This window comes from Clavelina lepadiformis, chromosome 7 (assembly GCF_947623445.1).
Source record: "Clavelina lepadiformis chromosome 7, kaClaLepa1.1, whole genome shotgun sequence".
NCBI classification, from domain to species: Eukaryota; Metazoa; Chordata; class Ascidiacea; order Aplousobranchia; family Clavelinidae; genus Clavelina; species Clavelina lepadiformis.
The window spans coordinates 13,140,265-13,159,112 of NC_135246.1; the positions used below are offsets into that span (position 1 = coordinate 13,140,265).

The 18,848-nt window shown below is 37.4% G+C and overlaps 1 protein-coding gene across 2 annotated transcripts; it reads right to left on the minus strand.

The window, feature by feature from the left end:
* Positions 1-988: 988 nt before the first annotated feature.
* Positions 989-17,844, minus strand: LOC143464916 (phosphatidylcholine:ceramide cholinephosphotransferase 2-like). Of its 2 annotated transcripts, XM_076962971.1 has the most exons (11): positions 9,316-9,848; positions 8,967-9,189; positions 8,279-8,408; positions 7,834-8,016; positions 7,368-7,509; positions 5,482-5,568; positions 4,342-4,534; positions 3,567-3,684; positions 3,183-3,336; positions 2,677-2,843; positions 989-2,594 (listed from the first exon to the last, which is right to left on the minus strand). In XM_076962971.1, the coding sequence occupies exons 3-11, from the start codon at positions 8,402-8,404 to the stop codon at positions 2,406-2,408; spliced, it is 1,359 nt and encodes a 452-aa protein (XP_076819086.1). In that variant the 5' UTR covers positions 8,405-8,408; positions 8,967-9,189; positions 9,316-9,848; the 3' UTR covers positions 989-2,405. The 2 variants fall into 2 exon arrangements, with proteins under 2 accessions (XP_076819086.1, XP_076819087.1); XM_076962972.1 differs by lacking the exons at positions 8,967-9,189; positions 9,316-9,848 and adding an exon at positions 17,824-17,844.
* Between the last annotated feature and the right edge of the window lie 1,004 nt (positions 17,845-18,848).

Below are 18,848 nucleotides of genomic sequence, written 5' to 3' on the forward strand. Positions count from 1 at the left end.
TAAAGGTTAAAATAACTTTAGTTGCTGTCCTTAAAAAGTTTGAAAAGAAAGAATAAAGTGATGAGAAGGGTCCAAGTGGATTAAATGCTACAAAACGCAATAAGAAATTAAATGTCTCTATAATGAATTGAGCAACTTTTCTCCTCAATTGATTTGCCATTATATACAATATGCAGAAAAATAATTGTTTCAGTTGATGATTAATTACTCTTCCAAAGGAAACGGTAAGCTAAGACTATAATAACTTGCGTGATAACCATCACTGTGGAAGGGAAAATACCGGAAAGCCTAGCATGCAACAGGTTTATTAGAAGAATAAGACCAAATGCCTGAGAAGTAAAACTAAACCCGTTAATTCGAAGATTGAAAAAAAAAGCGTAATAATTTTTAAACATGATGGGCAGACGTTTCAATAAAATCGCTAAGGCTTGTGTCAAATTTATGTAGATTTAAACCTGTTTCGCTGTACATGTTTTAAACTTTCAACCCAACTTTGACCAGGAAGACTTTTCAACATCAGACAAAAAAGCTGTTTGATAGCGCCATCTAGTGTCTTTCGTACCTGCAGGTTTAACATGACAGAATGTACTCCAATGATGCTAGATGCTTACATAACATGTCAATTTGGGGTTTCACGAAAAATTTAGTTTACTTAGCCGTTGTTCTCACTTTGGTAAAAAGCAGTGTTGAAGAGACAAGCAATGCTTGGTGTAGCGCATATCTTTCGCTGGGTCGCACCTAGTAGGCTAACCCAAGCCAAATCTGCATGCCACTTTGTTTAGTTTGATAATTCCGCGTGTAGGTAAGAGGCATGCTAGTCTCAGCGAAAAATGATCTTATCTGTTACGCTAGCGTTTTTAACAAAAATGGAAAGACTTCTTGACCCTGACGTTTTCACGGTCAACATTGTAAACATAAATTCAAAACAGTTTTAACACAAAACAGCATTGAAGCATATCCGTTACTCTACAGCGGATCAACAAACAAATTTTTAGGTGAGAACATTTTAAGTTTTATTACGAGCCTCAAAACGATATTGCAACGTACAATCAAAAGATCGAAAAACGGGACTTAATCAATACCCATCGATACAAGAAACGAAATTTCAAAAAAACGAAAAAACGCGACATTATCCGACAACTTCCATGCACCTTATCCGCTTTACTTCCTTTATTAAATGTTTCCGCAACGGTTGGTTAGCTCTGCTGTAACATCTCACAGTAATACACACATATATGCGAATAAGATACTTTCAACGTTAAATAGAACACGAAATTTCGTATACAGTTGAAGTTGATAAAATGGGAAAAACAGAGAGCACGGCACAGGAAAAACAGTTATAAATAAGACATAAACACACGTCACAATGCAAAGGTTTTCGCTATTTTGATGGCTTTATTAATCCTTCGGTTACACCAAGAAACACTGACAGCACTTTCAACAACGGTTGAAGACGAATCAATTGACAGGGATAGTTGTAAAAGGAAGAAGTTTGGCAAAGGTTGAGTGTCGTCTCTACTGACAGAAAAAGATTTCGATTTAACTAAAATAAAATGAAAGTATAAAATTGACTGTCGCGAAAACGAGAACAGTAGACGTTACGCCAAACGAAAAAAAGACTTACAAAAATTTACACGCACTGTCAGATATATTATTTTCGAAAATGCGACGGCAAATGAAACGATGAAGCGATCTGAACGTTAAAATGCATCGATAATGGTCGCCCACCAATGTGTAATTACGTGGTCTTAAAAATAGATCTAAAGCAAAATGAAAATCAAATGCAAGTTGACCTGCTCACGAAATAAAGTTCATATTGTTCTTAATTCGCAAATGATGATGTCATTCATTCATTCATTCAAATATAATTAAAAATACAATTTCCTAAGCTAAGGGCATAGCAACATCGACCATCGATTAGTGCAATTCGACTACACGTGATGGCAGGGCACCAAGAGACGGATTATACCAAATTGCGAGATGTCCAAAGCGGGCCAATCTCATTTAAGTGGGTTACAAGGCCGGCTCCAAACATGATAATATTGATAATTGTTTAAAACGAAGTTTTTGAAGTCTGCTCATATTTGGTTTCGTTGGAAGCAATAATTATTGGTAATTGATAATTGGTCAATACATAAAAAAGGATAGAGCAGTTGGCTGTACATGGAGCTGGGTTCAGAAGTTTGGTGTCAACTCAACCTTCTCAGTTTAAATTCGGGGTCGACTCAACCGATTCGGATTCGGATTCGGTTCGAAGACAAAAACAAAAGATATTGAGCCAAATTGCCAGGGGCTAAATTGACCAGTAAAGCGTTGAAAAAGGCTGAATTGACCAACCGTCCTGTGGTCCCAGACATTCATTTCGTCACGACCACACAGCGCAGAAGGTCTCTTTGCTGATAACGTCAAACTCCCTTTATCGGCGATCTCCGCGCGGATACAATCCCTTTGTGGTACCAGCGAGGAAATGGGAAAGGCCATTCGAACTGGCGGGGAAGGGGTCCTTTGGAGGAAACGTTCCTTTCAAAGTAACGGAACAAGAAGAACCACCAGGCTCGCGAAAGTACATTCCCTTCGCTTGCTTCTTTCAGGGCCTAAACGATAAAATAACGTCATAATACCATGTTGCTACGCAATGATGACATGAAGGCATCCGTTAATGGGAAGAGGACTAACCTCGTAATTGCACAATGTATGGTATGACCAAAACAACCGAGTGGTTAAAATATACGCGACGACCACATCGACTGTATAATGATCGTGGGCAAGAAGTATACAGACCACTCCGACTGTTGCCAAGGACCAACAAATCCAGTGAAATATCCACCACTTTTTCGGGGTGTCTAAATGAAAACGAATAACAGGTTATCTATCTTAGCTATTGAAGTCAACCTCATAATGTTTGGTGATTTGTTTGCATAAGAACGAGGTGTCTGCGCTGTAAGCAAGAGCAGGGCAAAGGTTGGTGGTGTATTTTCGTTGTGTTTATTTAAAGATGTTATAACGGCAATTGTTATTAAAGCTTTGCTCCGCACCGGAAACTTACGTAAGTCTGGCGCAATATTGCAACATTTTGCGGTTATAGGTGAGTTGAGAGGCAAAGAACGGAAAACTGGGTTACTCACCGTCACAGAACTTTAACAACCGGTCAAAAACCCTACGCAAAAGCAACGTGGACTCACATTCTTGAATTATTAAGTACGTCAGGACCAGTATAATTGTGTGGCCGCTAAACAAGTAGTCTCCACATAAATGATGAGAACCGGTGATCGAGAGTCCACCTCCTGCCAGCAATCCGGCCGCTCTTCCCAACATCACCGAGATCTTTCCATCGGCCTACAAAACAGATGGATGGATGAAATATGTAGCTGTAGATTAAAATTATACTTGCCTGATTTCAAAGACTTTTTACATTTCATGTTATTACGAGCATGTCGTAGTATGTTCAAAGTTACATGATTAATCCCTATAAAAAGTACAAATACTAGGATAGACTGACTGCTATCGAAAAAACGTTACTTTGTACAGGGCAAGTTCATATTTCTACAATTCACTTGGTCATTTACCTTGGGAGCGCATTTGAAATGTAAACCGGGTACAGGTAGAGTTGTGACGTAGATTGTACAAGAGCGATATAAATACAGTGTTCCCAAAATAAAGAAGATGCGCCGAACAATTATAAATCTGAAAACAATCAAATATTAGTTCATTGCGTGATAAGCAATACAACTCTAAGCAACAGAATTGTTTAGATTAGTCCTTCGTAAACTTTTAACTAGTTGTTATTTATGTGTTGATTCCAAACTGATCTACTATCGGAACTCCCTAAAAAACATGACTATTTTCAGCACAAGAAATTCATAATACTGTATTGCATAACATTTAGTCCAACGTCATTTTTCATTTGACACTATTTTATCGCGATTTAACTTATTCAAAAATATTACAGAGTACATTGTGAGAATAGCGTATTGTAGATATAAGGATTACAACGTACAGTCATTAGACTGCTGATTATCGCGGAAAAGTGTTAAAATCAAAGCGAACGAACACAGGATGATGACTCAAGCTATGAATACTTCACCAACAACTATGAAATTAAGGGACCGTGTTAACCCTTACATGTGTCAGCAACTAGATTGAACTAGATACCAGGTTCATCCCGTTTAAGTTTGCAAAACGTTGACGCGAGTCGCGAAAAAATGATTTACAAACTCGGAAATGCAATCACAAAATCTCGAAACAATTAGCGATAATAAAAGTAATGTAGATTTTCAGCAGTAATGTATATTCTGCTGGGCGCATGTGAATTAATAACAACATTGTAGGTCATTGACCTACCTATGTTTGTGAAAGACAAACGTAACGGCGCATAGAATGATCATGACCATCCCAACGGTCTCACACACGTTGAACGCTCCCTCTATCCTTCTCGGCACGATATCGAAGAAGATGTCTGGAAGAGGAGGGTCTTCCTCTATGGCAGGGACTCTCTCGTGCACGAGCTGCAGCATCAGCACGGACACGACAAAACCTTGAGGAAAAAATTAACAAACGATTTCAAGATATCTTGAAACATTTGAAAGTCACAGTTGCTGCAGCACATCGATCTTTTATGCGTTATGGACTTCCGCAGCAAACGACTCACGCGTTAATATGCAAGTAAATAAGGTGATCGAATGGATACGAAATTGCGTCTGTTCCATTGCTTTTACTCGAAACGAGCAACGGCGAAATGGCTATCATGCGTGTTGGTTACTCATCGGGTAATACATAACCCGAAACATCTGCAACTTACCTCATAAAATATTTAGTGGACGGAAAGGCCTTATAGCCTACTATAGAAAACTGGTCACACAGCAAAAACGCTAAAGGATGTTAATTGTTAAGATGCATCAAAACAGTGCTTTGTTATCAAGCAGCTGAAACCGGATATTTTTAAAATTTTATCAAGGAATAAACGCGCTAACTGTATAATGTTACTATTTTTGTTTTAAGTCAACAGGAACTGCAACAGCGGGAAAAAAGGAAACTACTCTCTCCATTTCGTCACGCATGAAGGCGTTGTTTTCAAATTGAGTTGTGTGAAAAGGCCAAATAGGGCCACCAGAAAAGCAAATCGTCACGTGGTATGAGGCACAACGCTTTTGTGGAGATGATATCAGCTCGTACTGACAAAGTAAAATTCGAAAGCTCATAAACACCGAAATTTAACCATGACACGAGTAATACTTGTGTACTGCTCAAGTAAAAAAACAATTATGGCATGTTTCTTAACGTCAAGATAGGAGTTCTATTTATGAGATTTCAACGCAGCCTTACAACACGCAAAATTGGATTCTGGTTATTATATTAAAAATATACGATACATTGAAACACCTTAAATTCGTGTTTGATTTCTAAACCCTAAGATCTTAGTGATGCATGGCAAAGAAGGTAAAAAAATCATAGAAAAGCCAGTGAAGTTCATTGCCTACTCACCCAACAACATATACATTAGGGCGACAATAGTTTTCAGCTTCTCTGACGGATATTGTTCGGATGTCAGGTTCCCTGTCACTTCGTTCCCTGAAAAAAAGTTAAAATAAAAATGTCTCACCAATAACGTTTCACAAGTAGATTGCGTAACGCTTATGATACCAGATTAGCAAGAAAAGCCTAAAATAAATTGCGGTTTGTAATTATTAGTATTAAAGGTTTTATATCATTCAAAACAACGATAACACTTTTCGAAGTGGTTGTTCGAAAGTGCTAATTCAGCAAAATATCAGTCATTATTAAATCGAAAGAGTGCTTGCGGCTTTCTACAAGCCGTAAATTAGTCTGAACTGGAATGTCAATTATATTAAATTTCACATAACTAGGAAGTTATCATAAGTGAAATTCAACAGACAGAAATCCAATTTATATCTAATGCTCAATCTTTGGAATTTGAGGTGAAACATTTTACAACAGGTAGTTTCTTAAATTCTTAATGTCCCATCAATATAATGAAAAAATTGAAACATTGTTTAAAAGTAACAACGGCTGATAAAATCACAGTCAAGGGAATTATTCTGTTGTAAAAGTTACGTCATGCAGTTTTACGTAACACACATTTCTCCTGAAACCGCAAACTTTCAACGCATTGTTGAAACGACGTATCACGTAGATCTGCATGAGCTTCAAGCGTTCTTACTGGGGCAAAAAATGTAAATTACTTATTACAACTAAAAGGCACAATTTAGCCATAACATTTTAATAATAAACAAACGCCTAACCTATACTTGACTTCAGCGATACTATGTCATGAGTTGTCAAAACACTTTCGCTTGAGGTTGGTCGCATTTCCAGTGCGACACGGCAAAGTGCATTTGGATGCTTATTCACAGTCTTCATATTCATGACGCGAAAACCGTCTCAAGCTATGAACACCTTTCTTGAACCACTGTACTCACAATCGATTACATTTAATGTCCCAAAGGAAATCACTAAGTTGATTGCTGAGCTGCACTGACTTATACTGTGTAGTGAGGATTTTACATGCTGTTTCTGCTAAGCTTTAGTATCAATATTCACTACCGTTTGAAAAAGAAAACTAAGGCATCAAATCATGAATTCAAATTGTCCTTTTACATTGACGAAGATCTTTTGTTGCAACACTTTTTACCCCGAAACTCATCGCACTCACCTTTTAAGCAACAAAAATGAAATTTAAAGCTTCGAATACATTACCTAAAGCGATGACGTGAACAATCCTGATATATTGAAACCCGTAATTTAATAAAGAATTAATAATTTATCCCGGAGAAACATGTTTTTGATTCGTGAAAGAATGATTCGTGAAATCCACGCCAGTACTATTATAGGTAGCCTAGACGTTCACAAACTGACGTCAAGCTTACATCAAAAACCACAGTAGCGTTTGCGGAAGTAGGCAACAACTTGGAAGCAGTATGAAACGTATTTCATATCTACCGAATATGACATCCACGACATCCCGGATCTTTATTTTGTTCACATTATCTATTCTGCTTCGGGAAGGCAACATGTTAATAGAAGATCGTAGGCCCGCGCGCTCATACCGTGTGGTTTATTTTTTGCCTCTGACTGCAGGGAGCCAAACTTATGGTGCTTTCTTCAGTACAGCTTAATACGGAAACACAATCACAAACAATCAACGAGAAATAGAAAAGCGGAGAACCACCGTGGGCTTAAAACGAGCGAAATATTCAACAATGGAAGGTAAGCACTACCACTGAAAATGTCCTATAAGCCTCATGTTGGTTACATGAACAACACTGTTTTATATAAATCGCTACTACAAATATTGTAAATTAGTGTTTGACACTTCTTACGGACACAACCATATATGCATAAAGGCTAACCTGAAAGCAGTGGTGTGGTAAGTGAAGAGTATCTGTGTGCGTCCCCACCTTTCAGGACGTCAGAATAGGTGTGCCCGTTATCTGTTATGCCATTGGCTATTGCATGCTTAGATGTGTTGTTGTAGTACCCATTTCGAATTCCCTGAAGGCAAAGTATTGAAAACCGCAGGTTTACTCCAAGAATAACATGCTACCGCATGCAAGTATAACGTGTTATAATATACTGTATAAATATTAGAGTAAAAAAATCAAGCAACCATTTCACTCGCAAACGTTATGCTAAATTCGGAACATCTGCAAATAGATTGCTATAGTTACTTATATCTAATGTTTGTTTCTGGTCTTAAACGACGCTTTGCGGCAATTGGCTGCCTTCACAGACGCTTTAGGGTGGCTCTAAAGTTACTAAGGACCATAGTAATAAATGGGAACATTTAGTTTAAACAAAAAAGATAAGTTCACTCACGTTCTGTTCGATTTTCCTCATGTACTTTGTCAGTTCTGACTTGCGCAGACCTTCTATACACGAATGAAGATGATCAACTTCATGTAAATCAGTCATGTGGAACGGCGCCTGCTGCAGATCGTCGCGTGTCAACGACAATAGCCTCTGGCCGTCAATCGGCTTGTGCCCGTTGAGGAGCCCCGTCTAAAATTCGATCATATCAATATTTCATTACGCCGCAGAGATAGTTTTACTGTGTGAGGGCGAACTGTTATTGTTTAATGTTTTTCCCCGAACGTGAGATGAGGTTTCCCTCTCATGTGTTAGTTGTGGTAACGGCTATCTGGTTTATATCGTGATTGCCTGCAATACATCTAGATTCTAGAATATCTTTCTTGTGTGCTGCGAATTCTTTGGGCTCTTCATGGAATATTATATATTTAGATGCACATACGTTTCAGCATACCTCAAATTCTTTGTAACCATTATCTCTGAACCAGTCTCGTACTTGTCCGGGGGTCCAGTGTGATGCATTCTCTTCAATGACGTGACCGTTAGTTGAACTTATATCAACCACAGTGTGTTCCACCATTTTTCTAAAAATAAATGAAGTTTCAAGTAAGCTAGCTTGCAGGAAGGAAGCGTGTTACTTACACCAATGGAGGTGTTGCAATGTTGTCTCAATATACACAGTGAAAGCTAGTCAAAAATATTTGGACAATTTAAAGTAACTCGACGGTCAACAAATGGATGACCAAAGTCGCAATAAAATCAACACAGAAATTAGATCAAACGCCGGGGAAATAAACCTAAGTCCATTAACATTTAAGTCAAGTTGGTATAAATTTGAACCTATCCAGCAGTACATATTTTATTCTACTTAGGCCGTTTTCCTTTCCATCAGGATGGCGTTTAACACAACTGGTACCAGTAAATTGTCTACATAGTATGATACTATTAAGAATTCAACTTCAAAATAACTTAAATTTTGGATAATTCCGGTGATTTAATTGGTCTTTTTAGCTTCGAGTTAACCAGCTTCAATTGGAATAACATGTTGTTAATAGTTTTAAAGTGCTACTGAATGAAGGGCCAAATCAGCGCATCCGTGTACAGTTGTATGAGAGTCAGCTGCAAATTCACACATTACTCACTTATCCCAACGGTTAAGTAGTCCAAGTCAAATCTATGATTCAGAAAATTCTATACGGCACCACTACCATTCCTTTGTTTTCCAGGTTGATGCCAACTTAGGCTAGCCGTCAGAAATGTACCGCTGCCTTGTCCACTACTTGCACAAATAACTCACAACAGCGCTTGCATTGATTTCATTTCAAGTCAGATACTAACGATACAGACTGCCTAGATTTTACCAACCTACGGACAAAGCTTGTAAAAAATGACGAAAACTGATCAAACACACTGCAAGGTGCAAGTTAGGCTTAGAAGGCAACCACGGTATTGCACCCATGGGCATAATTTGTTGTGAGGTTACTCCTTTACCTGATGGAGTCGTAATCGCTTTGTGCAATTCCAAGGGAATCAACCTAGACAAGGTACGTTTATAACAATGATCTCAGAAGTTACAGTACTTTCCCCAGACTGAAGCCTAACACACTTTGTAAGTTTTCTTTTCTATTCTAATAGGAATGCCCATCGGGATTAACCTGACTGCCACTTTAGCTCCTGAGTGACTTAAGCAATCAACAGAAACAGATTAAATTGGCGGCTGAATCTGAGCGGGAAAAATGGTATAATTTTAGGTAACCTGGGAATAATTAAATACATAATAACATCATAATGTAACATTGTGATTTACAGTACAGTAATACAATACGACAGTAAACAGATAGCACCTTTAAGTTAACTGAGTTTTCCTTGTAAGCATACGCAAGGTTTACTTTGCTGCGATGGGTGTAAATAAATAAATAAGCAAGCAAAATATCTCCTAAGAACCAATCTTCGAGCAGCCAATCTCGTTACTATGTTTCCTCGTTGCACTGTTTGCATCATGCACTACGTCACTATTACGTTTTCTTGCAGATATCAGCATAATTACTTCAAACATTTTTGCCTGTTTCATTATTAATCACATCATATTATGACATTTGAAGGCTTGCACTGATCATAAAAATGACAAAGCTTTACAGTGATTTAAACGACAGACCACACGGTATCTTAAGACATACAAATCATTGCCGATTCCCAAAAATTTTTACGGCACCGGTGCGAATAGTATTTCTAGCTTCAGTAAACCGCCCACGTTATGTTTTCAAAGAAATCATATCGTTTAATACTGAAATATCGTGCAATCCAGGATGACGCGAAATAAATACCGCCCCCAGAACGCACACGTGGTTCGCTTCCCGATTTAAATGAAGTACCTTCGGACCAACAAATAACAAGCAGCCGTAAACACCATGATCTCATGATGATCGGAATTTCAACTAAACACTGATCTGTGATATTTTGACGGTGGGAACAATGGTGACGCATTGCAAGTCGCATAAAATTTCAGTTGAGGACGTACAATGGTAGGGTCACACTTTCGGTAGGATTTTATGAGCAATATATTTAGCCAAACGAGAAGCTATTAAGGTGGTTCATCCAGTGCCATAAACTCAAACAATTTTTACTCAGATATGCACAGTAGTTTAGCTTAACGTGTTTAGCCGATAAATATATATAAATAAACCTGCCTCGTTTTCTAAAACTAGCATTTTCATAATCCAGTAGACAAGAATTTTCAAATGAAACGAATAATTATGGACCTCTACCAACGAAGATCAAAACTAAGGGATATTTAACCACACAATATATAACGATAAAGCTTGATACTTAACGCTGCCTTTTCCAATGCAAACCTTGTGTGGAAATAAAAAAAATCCAACAGCAAAAACTCAATAGGCCTATACAAACCAAAATCGACTTATATTAGCGTTTCCATAGCAAGCGGTTGTAAACCCGCAAAATTCTAAAGAAGCTTTTAATATTATTTCTCGTTCCTGGAATTCATCTCGAATCGTTATTGCGGTTGGTCTGGAAAGCGATAACTCGTCAACATGGAGCCCTGTCTATTGCTGAAGTGAAGAGGTACTTCAATTTTGAGACCAACCGATGGTTAAGTGCTTTCCAAACGACTTCCAGTTTATTATGTAGGATTTAATAACTACGAAGCGATGGGGTTAGTTAAACAGACAAAACAAAACCCTTGATTTGTAGTATGATGAAGCCAATAACAATACATACTACGCAAATAAACTGAAAAATATTCTGCACTGCCTCTCTCTTTAAACTTAAAGACTACACAAGGGAAACGATACGATGGTCATGAAGCCCATTTCCTACCAACACGTCTGATTCATTAAGCCAAATTCCTTTCTCCCAACGAGTTGATGGGACACTGGGAGAATTATAAATAGCGTCATTTGTCAAGGATACAGGCGGCAATATTTTAGTATTATAGACATGTACGATAACACATTACAACTGCATCCTATCAGGTAAACAGCAGGTTCATTTAATTAACTCTCCACTAACCTCTACAGTCTACACCTACGAAAATGGTATCTCATAAAGGTGCACATCTATACGCAGGCTTTTTATTAAAGCTGATTTACACAAAGCGAACCACACTTTACGAAACCAGCCGTTTAAAGACGTCTTGCTGTGTTTGAGGCTGCACTAAATAAAAACATTTCATTCAGTAGCCAGAAACTTGGACGAAAGCTGACGCCAACTACAGTATTGCGGTTTAAAATTCATTACGGGACGAGGTTGGTGTATTACTATACCATACAATAGCATAGATTACTTCAACAGACCCTTTTGCCTAGGTAATTGCCGCTTTGTCTATAATGACCCGTTTCAGTGGTTCACACTTCCCAGCTTACAGCTTCGCGTATTTTTTTTTTTAAGACAATGGCAGGAATACCCAGTTACTTAATCACCATTTATTGAGCATAATACGTAAACGGAAGGGGGAAAATCGCTTAACGAAGTCGATTCATGGGGCATTAGATATTCAAATTTATTTTATTATTGTTATTATTCAAATGAGTTGCAACCATCTTGGGAACTCAAACTTTCGTTAACAATTTTCCATGATATCTTGTTTTAAGAATGTCAAGAGCTATATGACTCTTAAATAGCCCTTCAAATATCCTAGTCACTAGTGTACAAGTTTTCTCAAAACTTTCTTTTGTAGGTACAGCAATAAACGTTTTGTATGACCAACTTTCTCGACGCTCCCAAAGAAATCACTGCATCTGTATCAATAAGTCGGGTGATCGAAACTCAGTCTGGACTAGTCAACGACAAAGTCAAACTAACTAACCGTAAACCGGTTTGAAGGTGGGGTTTGTTGCAGAATTAGTTTACCTGAAAGTAAAGAGCACTATGAGCTGGTCAAAAAATATTTGAAAAATGTTATCGGCAGACAAGTAATTATCGCTAGAAGTACGTCACATATTTGACTCGCGAGCCGGAAGTTAGGATCAGAAGCATAGAGGAAAATCATTGCGCGATAACAAGATGCTTGCTTGCAATGTGTAAACTGAAAAGAGTATTTCGCTGAGCTTTGCGTTGAGCTTAAAGTCAGCCATGCGGTTTCCAACCGGGGAATCCAATGATAAACCAAGTAGGGCTAAATCAAAGTGCAGAAACGTTATCAATTTTGGGTGGAACGAAAATGACAACAACATTCAAGTTTTTGTAAAAAGATAGAGGCTGTCGAAATAACATGCTGTGAAACGAAGGTAAATCTTGTTGTTAACCGTTGGCGCAAAACTTTTCCACTGCTAAGAGTCACAAAAAGTTTTAGATCTACGAAGTGAGTAACGACAAGGCACTCTTGCGAGTGAACTAGGCTGAGCCCTGGGCTACGTTATAGTACTACTATAAATTAAATTTGGAATGGTTTCAACCAAAACCTGGAAATTACTTAGGCTAAAAGACATGCATCGTGATTTGTAACACTGCGTCAACGCAAATACAGGCTACCGTAACAGTAGGCGTACTGGTGCATAAAAACTAACCCCTTGCTTATAATAATCCATGTACTATGCCTATAAACTGATAAAAGTTACTTTTCCTTTTCCATTTCATCGCCACCGGTTGCTTATTGCACAAAGTCAACTACAAACTTCTCCTTCGATTCCAGCATGGCATAACCTAACGCAAGAATCGCCAGTAGCCAGGTCGTCAAATAACTCGGTTTCATTAATCCACAGCATTCGCATAAAGGTACATTTAAAACTAAAGATAGTAATTCACACGGCTTATTGATAAATGCAAAAATTAATTATACATTATAAAATATAAATCAATGAATGATAAACATATACAAATGGTATACAAAACACAGCTGATTTTGGGTCACTTTTACTGTGACTGAACGCAATACTTTGGCGCCTGCAGTTCTGGCATTTCGAATTTCTCTGTTTAATGGTGACATATCTACGTCACAAAGCAATGACAATGCCATATTTAGTCGTTCGCACCTGCCAAGATCTGGGGATCATTCATAGTAGCCCGAATTGCTGGAAACTTTTTTGTTGTTTTACAAATATTGTTAACAAAAATACTTCACGAATCTGAACTAAATGGGTATTACCAAAGCCTCACTGTTTTCCAAAGCCACTAAGCCAGACTTATACAATTTAAACGCCAATCCCTATACATGGTTTTACATGGTTAGCGCCTGTCTGTTCCTTCTAGAATCTAGGTCGAACTTCATCAAAATCTATACAAGAACCAAAAATACTACAAGTCGATAAACTGATGTCTTTCAATTGCCTATTGCAGTTCCAGCTTTTTGATAAGTACTGCGTGTGTCGGAACTTGACCCGAAATGACTTTTGTCAGCATATACAGTATGTTATACGGCATATCTTACAAACGTTTCAGACTGTGACTGTGACTTAGTCTACTACGTCATATACTAACTGCAGTCTTCACATGACCATGTGTGGCGGAAGTAATATCCAACCTGATAAATAAAAATACAAGGTACCAATTGCGTTACCGATACTTTTGTCTATATAGAATGAAGCGATAAAAACGTATCGTTTTAGTGTATTATCCACCCATGATAAAAACAAAACTACATCCGCCCTGGATGTGAAACTTTAAATGACTTATGACTATCGTCGAGTAGTATACAGCATGAAGCGTAATAACAACAAACCATAGGACTACAACTGAAACTGCTTCAATATAACAACACTAGCGTAAAATACATAACGGACTTATTCACGCAAATCAGCAGAATGATAAATAAATGATGAAGTAAACTAAGCAATAAAGTCACAAAAAAGTCATTATCATTTTATAGTGACCAAAAAAACTTTTTCATAAAAACGGCTAAGAGTTCTGCTCAAGACAGCTTATATAACCTGGCTACATAGCCTGAGGGGTAATAACTGCTGTATAATGTGTTCATATTGTCTTCGAGAAACTGAAATATAATACAGAGGAAGCTTATGGTCATTGGGTGCTGATCATTGGATTACCAATTGTAATGAAGTTTAGTGGGATAACGTCTCGCGTTTTCCGTTATCGTATCTTATCGAAAATGGTCCTTACATTATGTCTACAGCATGTGCAGAATCGAACCCGATTATCGACCAAATTTATTATTCTCAAGAATAAGAATCCAGCAAGAAATTCGGGGAAAAGTCTTTATTTTGCAATAAATTAAGAAACTAACAGCAAAATGTTCAAGTTGTCTATTGTATAGGCGATCGAAAAGACAATGGATAGATTGAAAAAAATTAATAATTTTGCGGAAGTGAAAAACAGATTAATTTCTCTCATTCGCCAACAACACGACAAATTTAAGGATTCTTTTGCTGAAGCTCTTTCATAAAGCAAAGTTAGCTTATTCGGATTCGCACAAATATCAAAAACTATTACAGTATTTGTATTCTTACGAATCCCCACTCTTTTTAATTTGGAACATCCTTCATTACGTCAGACATTCCCAAACGGTGCGTCCCGCGCTTTCACAAGCTCGAGTTTCCAACACATTTAATCGATTATACTTCAGAAGTACAGCAGACTACTCTACAAAATAAGTGTGTACTCGCATGAACGATGTAAAACCTACATTATAGGTTGCAACTTGAACAGTTTAACTTGAAGATTTGGTTGTATTTTGTTCTTCTGATAGCAATTAAGTTACTCTTGTTAGAAAGCAATCAAATCCAATTCGTTCTGTGATGAAAAAACGTGTACTGTACTAGCATGTGAAAAACCTTGCAAATTAGGTAATTGCTGGACCTGTAGACCCCGTAGACAAACATTTTTATTGAAGTCCATGTAAGAACTGTAAGTGGTCTAGGCGTGTGAGTTATGCGAGCATATGGGTAGCTTGCTGGCACTGTTTTAAAACCACTTCATAGTGCACTTCCAATGTGAAATTCTTTTGTATTCATGCCGCTTCTGCGCCGCATTGATAAAAACCATACAGTGGTAATTTATTGCTAAAAGCCACTACAACCACTAAAAGCGTCGCTATTTCACAAAGTTTGGAAAACACTGGTTAAATATCATATGTGCATTATTTTCTTTACTGCTTTTCGTTCAGTCTGGGCATTGTGTCATTGCCACAACGCAACCTATAACATGCTGACATAATAAACTGGATTGCTCGGAACTATAGCGTAAATAGGCTGCCGACAAATAGGTTGTTTTGTAAAAAATTTAACTTAAATTTGCTTTTTGTGATTTTTTACGTCTAATTTACTATTTCAGTGCCTTTCGTTCTATACTATCGATAAATAACTCAACTGCAGTGACAATATTATTCTTAATGCCGAAAACACCTGTGGTAATTAATCAATAACTGCTGTTGTTCATAACTAGAATAACTAACCAACCATAAGAATTTACTAAAGTACCTGCCAAAGGTTTCTTAGACTAATACTTCTATCGCTACTGATAACGGAGGTTTTGATAAATTTTTCCTGCTGTTTGACGCTGCACTGTTTAAAACCCAACAGAAGGTTTCATAATTTATCAATGCAAAGCCGTAAGCCTATGTCGCATAAACTTTTTCATGATGTATCTCTATCGTTTCCTTTGCCAGTTGTTTAAAAGCCCTTGCATTGTCCCTGTGTCCCTAGTGTTAAAGCTATAATAGTTCTACACAAATTTACGGTGTAGCCGTGTCTACAAACATTAACTTCAAAACTGCGTTAACTTTTACTGCGCAAAACCCAACATCTGAAACGATCTGCGCCGTAAACTGGCCGATATTACAATTCTACTGTTTTAAAAATTGCTTTATTCGCATTTTACCACCGCGCAAACATACTCCCAACAAGCTCTATTCCAGCACTGCGTTCTTGTAAACGTCAACTGCAGTCACTCCATAGGGTTACCTTGTGCCATTTTTATACTGAACAAAGTCCAACGCAGGTAAATCAAATTGGCAAGTCGCACATTGATGTTGAAGCTGCGAGATTCCATGTAACGAAAATATTTGCTTAGGTCGACTTTGCACCAAGCTCGAAATCGTTTAATCTTTTTCATAAACCTAAAGGCTGCTATACTTACATTGATTGATACGTTCATACGCCGGTAAGAAGCACGGTTTATGCAATTGCGTTCAGCTGTACACTCCAATTCAGCAGAGAAGCGACTGCCCGGCTTTTGATACGATATTTAGGTATACCTAACCGTCAAAACACGCATCTACAGCCTAGAATAAACTTCCTTGTAAGAATAATTTACCAGTCTGAAATCGCAAACGGTATTAAAAAATTGGTACAATAAATGCTGACGTAGCAGGTTTCCGCATTCCGCCTCCATGCAGTTTTTGCAAAGCTTTCCATATACAGTACTTTACCACACTGTGATACAGTTTCAGTTGGAAACGTCTGCAGTTACTCATTAAAAGCTTCACGTCATCAAAAGCTCTTTTTGACTGCAAGCCTTTCCACGTCTGCGCCTCTTAAAAGAAGTTAATTGGGTGCTGCAAACAAAGAGAAGGCTGACCTCATTTTTGAATTTCATCGATCGAGCGCTCTTTGGTATTTAGCACGCGTAGTGTTGGTGCGCTCATACCTTTTCTTGTATACAACATTCAATGCTTACCAAGACCAGCAGTCCAGCTCGCTAGATTGTAGTTGACAGTCGTCAACTGGTCTGCTGGCCTAGCCTACATAACACATAGCAGTTTATGTCCGAAATCTTATGTTGCCGTCTGTGTACAGTAATTATTTTATTGGTCACTGCTTTAAAGAGCGGAACACATAACAAAGCACAAAGCATACAAAACTGCCTTTATCCTTCATGCAACTCTAGTAAACTAGTAAATTTTATGAGCAGTATAGGCATGTAGGAGTCTTTTTTTCTTGCGTAATTCGAATAAAACAATGGCTCTATACCAGTGGCTGTAGACCACTACCGAATTACGTCATTGCTGTAATTGTACAGTACTATTACTGACTCCGAGATACTGAGTTAGTTGCTGTTGGTCATTGCGAAATGTATTGGGGTGCATTACGTTGCTTGGGGCCACATTCTGTGCTCATCGATAACACTGTTCATAATAGCAAAGTGTCGAATGGTTAAGTTGCTATTGTTTCCTCCTCGTCACCGAAGAATTACAAAGAATTTTCGACAAAAAATAACAATTTTCAAAAAAAACTATTGTATATATTACGGCTATTTTAGAGTTGTTGATAAGTTATTCTTTAATTCTAATCCCACGTTACTACCTTACAAATATCATGGCATGTTTTTTGCTTTGTGCTCGACTGTAAGCAACAGAAAAACAGCTCACAATATTAAAATACTCGAATTCTATAGTAAAATATATTGTCAAACACTTTTTAAGGTTGTTTGACAAAAAATATAGGCCCAGTATTTTTGTTTGTTGGGACTAGTTGAAAAGCCAAGGCAATAGAAACTGCAATCTTCTCCTAGAACAAAAAGTGTACCTAAGCTTAACACGCTTAGGTCTGGAAGCTTCCAGAACTCTTCGAAAGACAACATAATTATTACCATTTGAAACCTCTTCAAGCTTGCAGTCTTCGTTCATCGCCGATATTCCAACGCTGTCTTTCAGTCACTTCATTTGTCTTTTACTTTGGCTTAGGTTACACTAACTTAATATAAAAAGCTGTCACTATTTTACAAGAAAGATTTATTTTTCACACTTTCCCGTTGACTTTACTTAAATATTATACAATAGCAAACTATATAAAAGGCTAAACCTTACCTTGATCTACGGTATCTTCTAATCTAAATCCTACTTCAATCACTCCTAAGTAGCTATAATCAACTTTTCCATACCCATTCTCCTAACATTACATTACTTCAAGAACAAGCTACATGACCAATACTGTACCAACGATGAAACAATCGATTTTAATACAAAATGTTGACACGATAATAATTCTGTCTTACTTTGTCCTAACTCTGAATGCAAACAAATAACCCCAGTTTATCTTTTTGCAATCGCATGGATGAAGAGTGTCGTCTTGTGATTCTTAAATTCATTCTTTTTAGCCGCCAGACAAACTTTATTTACTCAACTCGCATTGTGAAGACATTGTTTTCTTTCAAAATGATTATATTTGAATAATTTAACTCAATACATACACTTAAAACACGAAACTGTACGAGGATAAGAAAAATAAAACAAAATAAACAATAAACCACAAAACACTAAAACCGCGGAATAGAAACGCAACTGTTGCACGATTTTTGTTTTGTATGAAACCATCATGTTTAGTAAACAGGTATACTTCCGCTTGTCGGTACTACTACTCTCTACTACTTTGTACATCCGATCAATTTTATACTTTGGTTTGTCATTTAACATATCGGTAATAATAAAAATATCAACAACAAAACTACCAAAACGCAGATTTAGCATGAGATTGTTATTTAGGTTTTCAAGAGAATTAATACTACCGTTTATCGGGACCAAAAGTTTTTAAGACCTAGTACAATTAGTCTGACGATATTTCCTGCACTTATGCCTGAAAGAACTAAATAGATAATCCGTCGTAAACAATACAAGT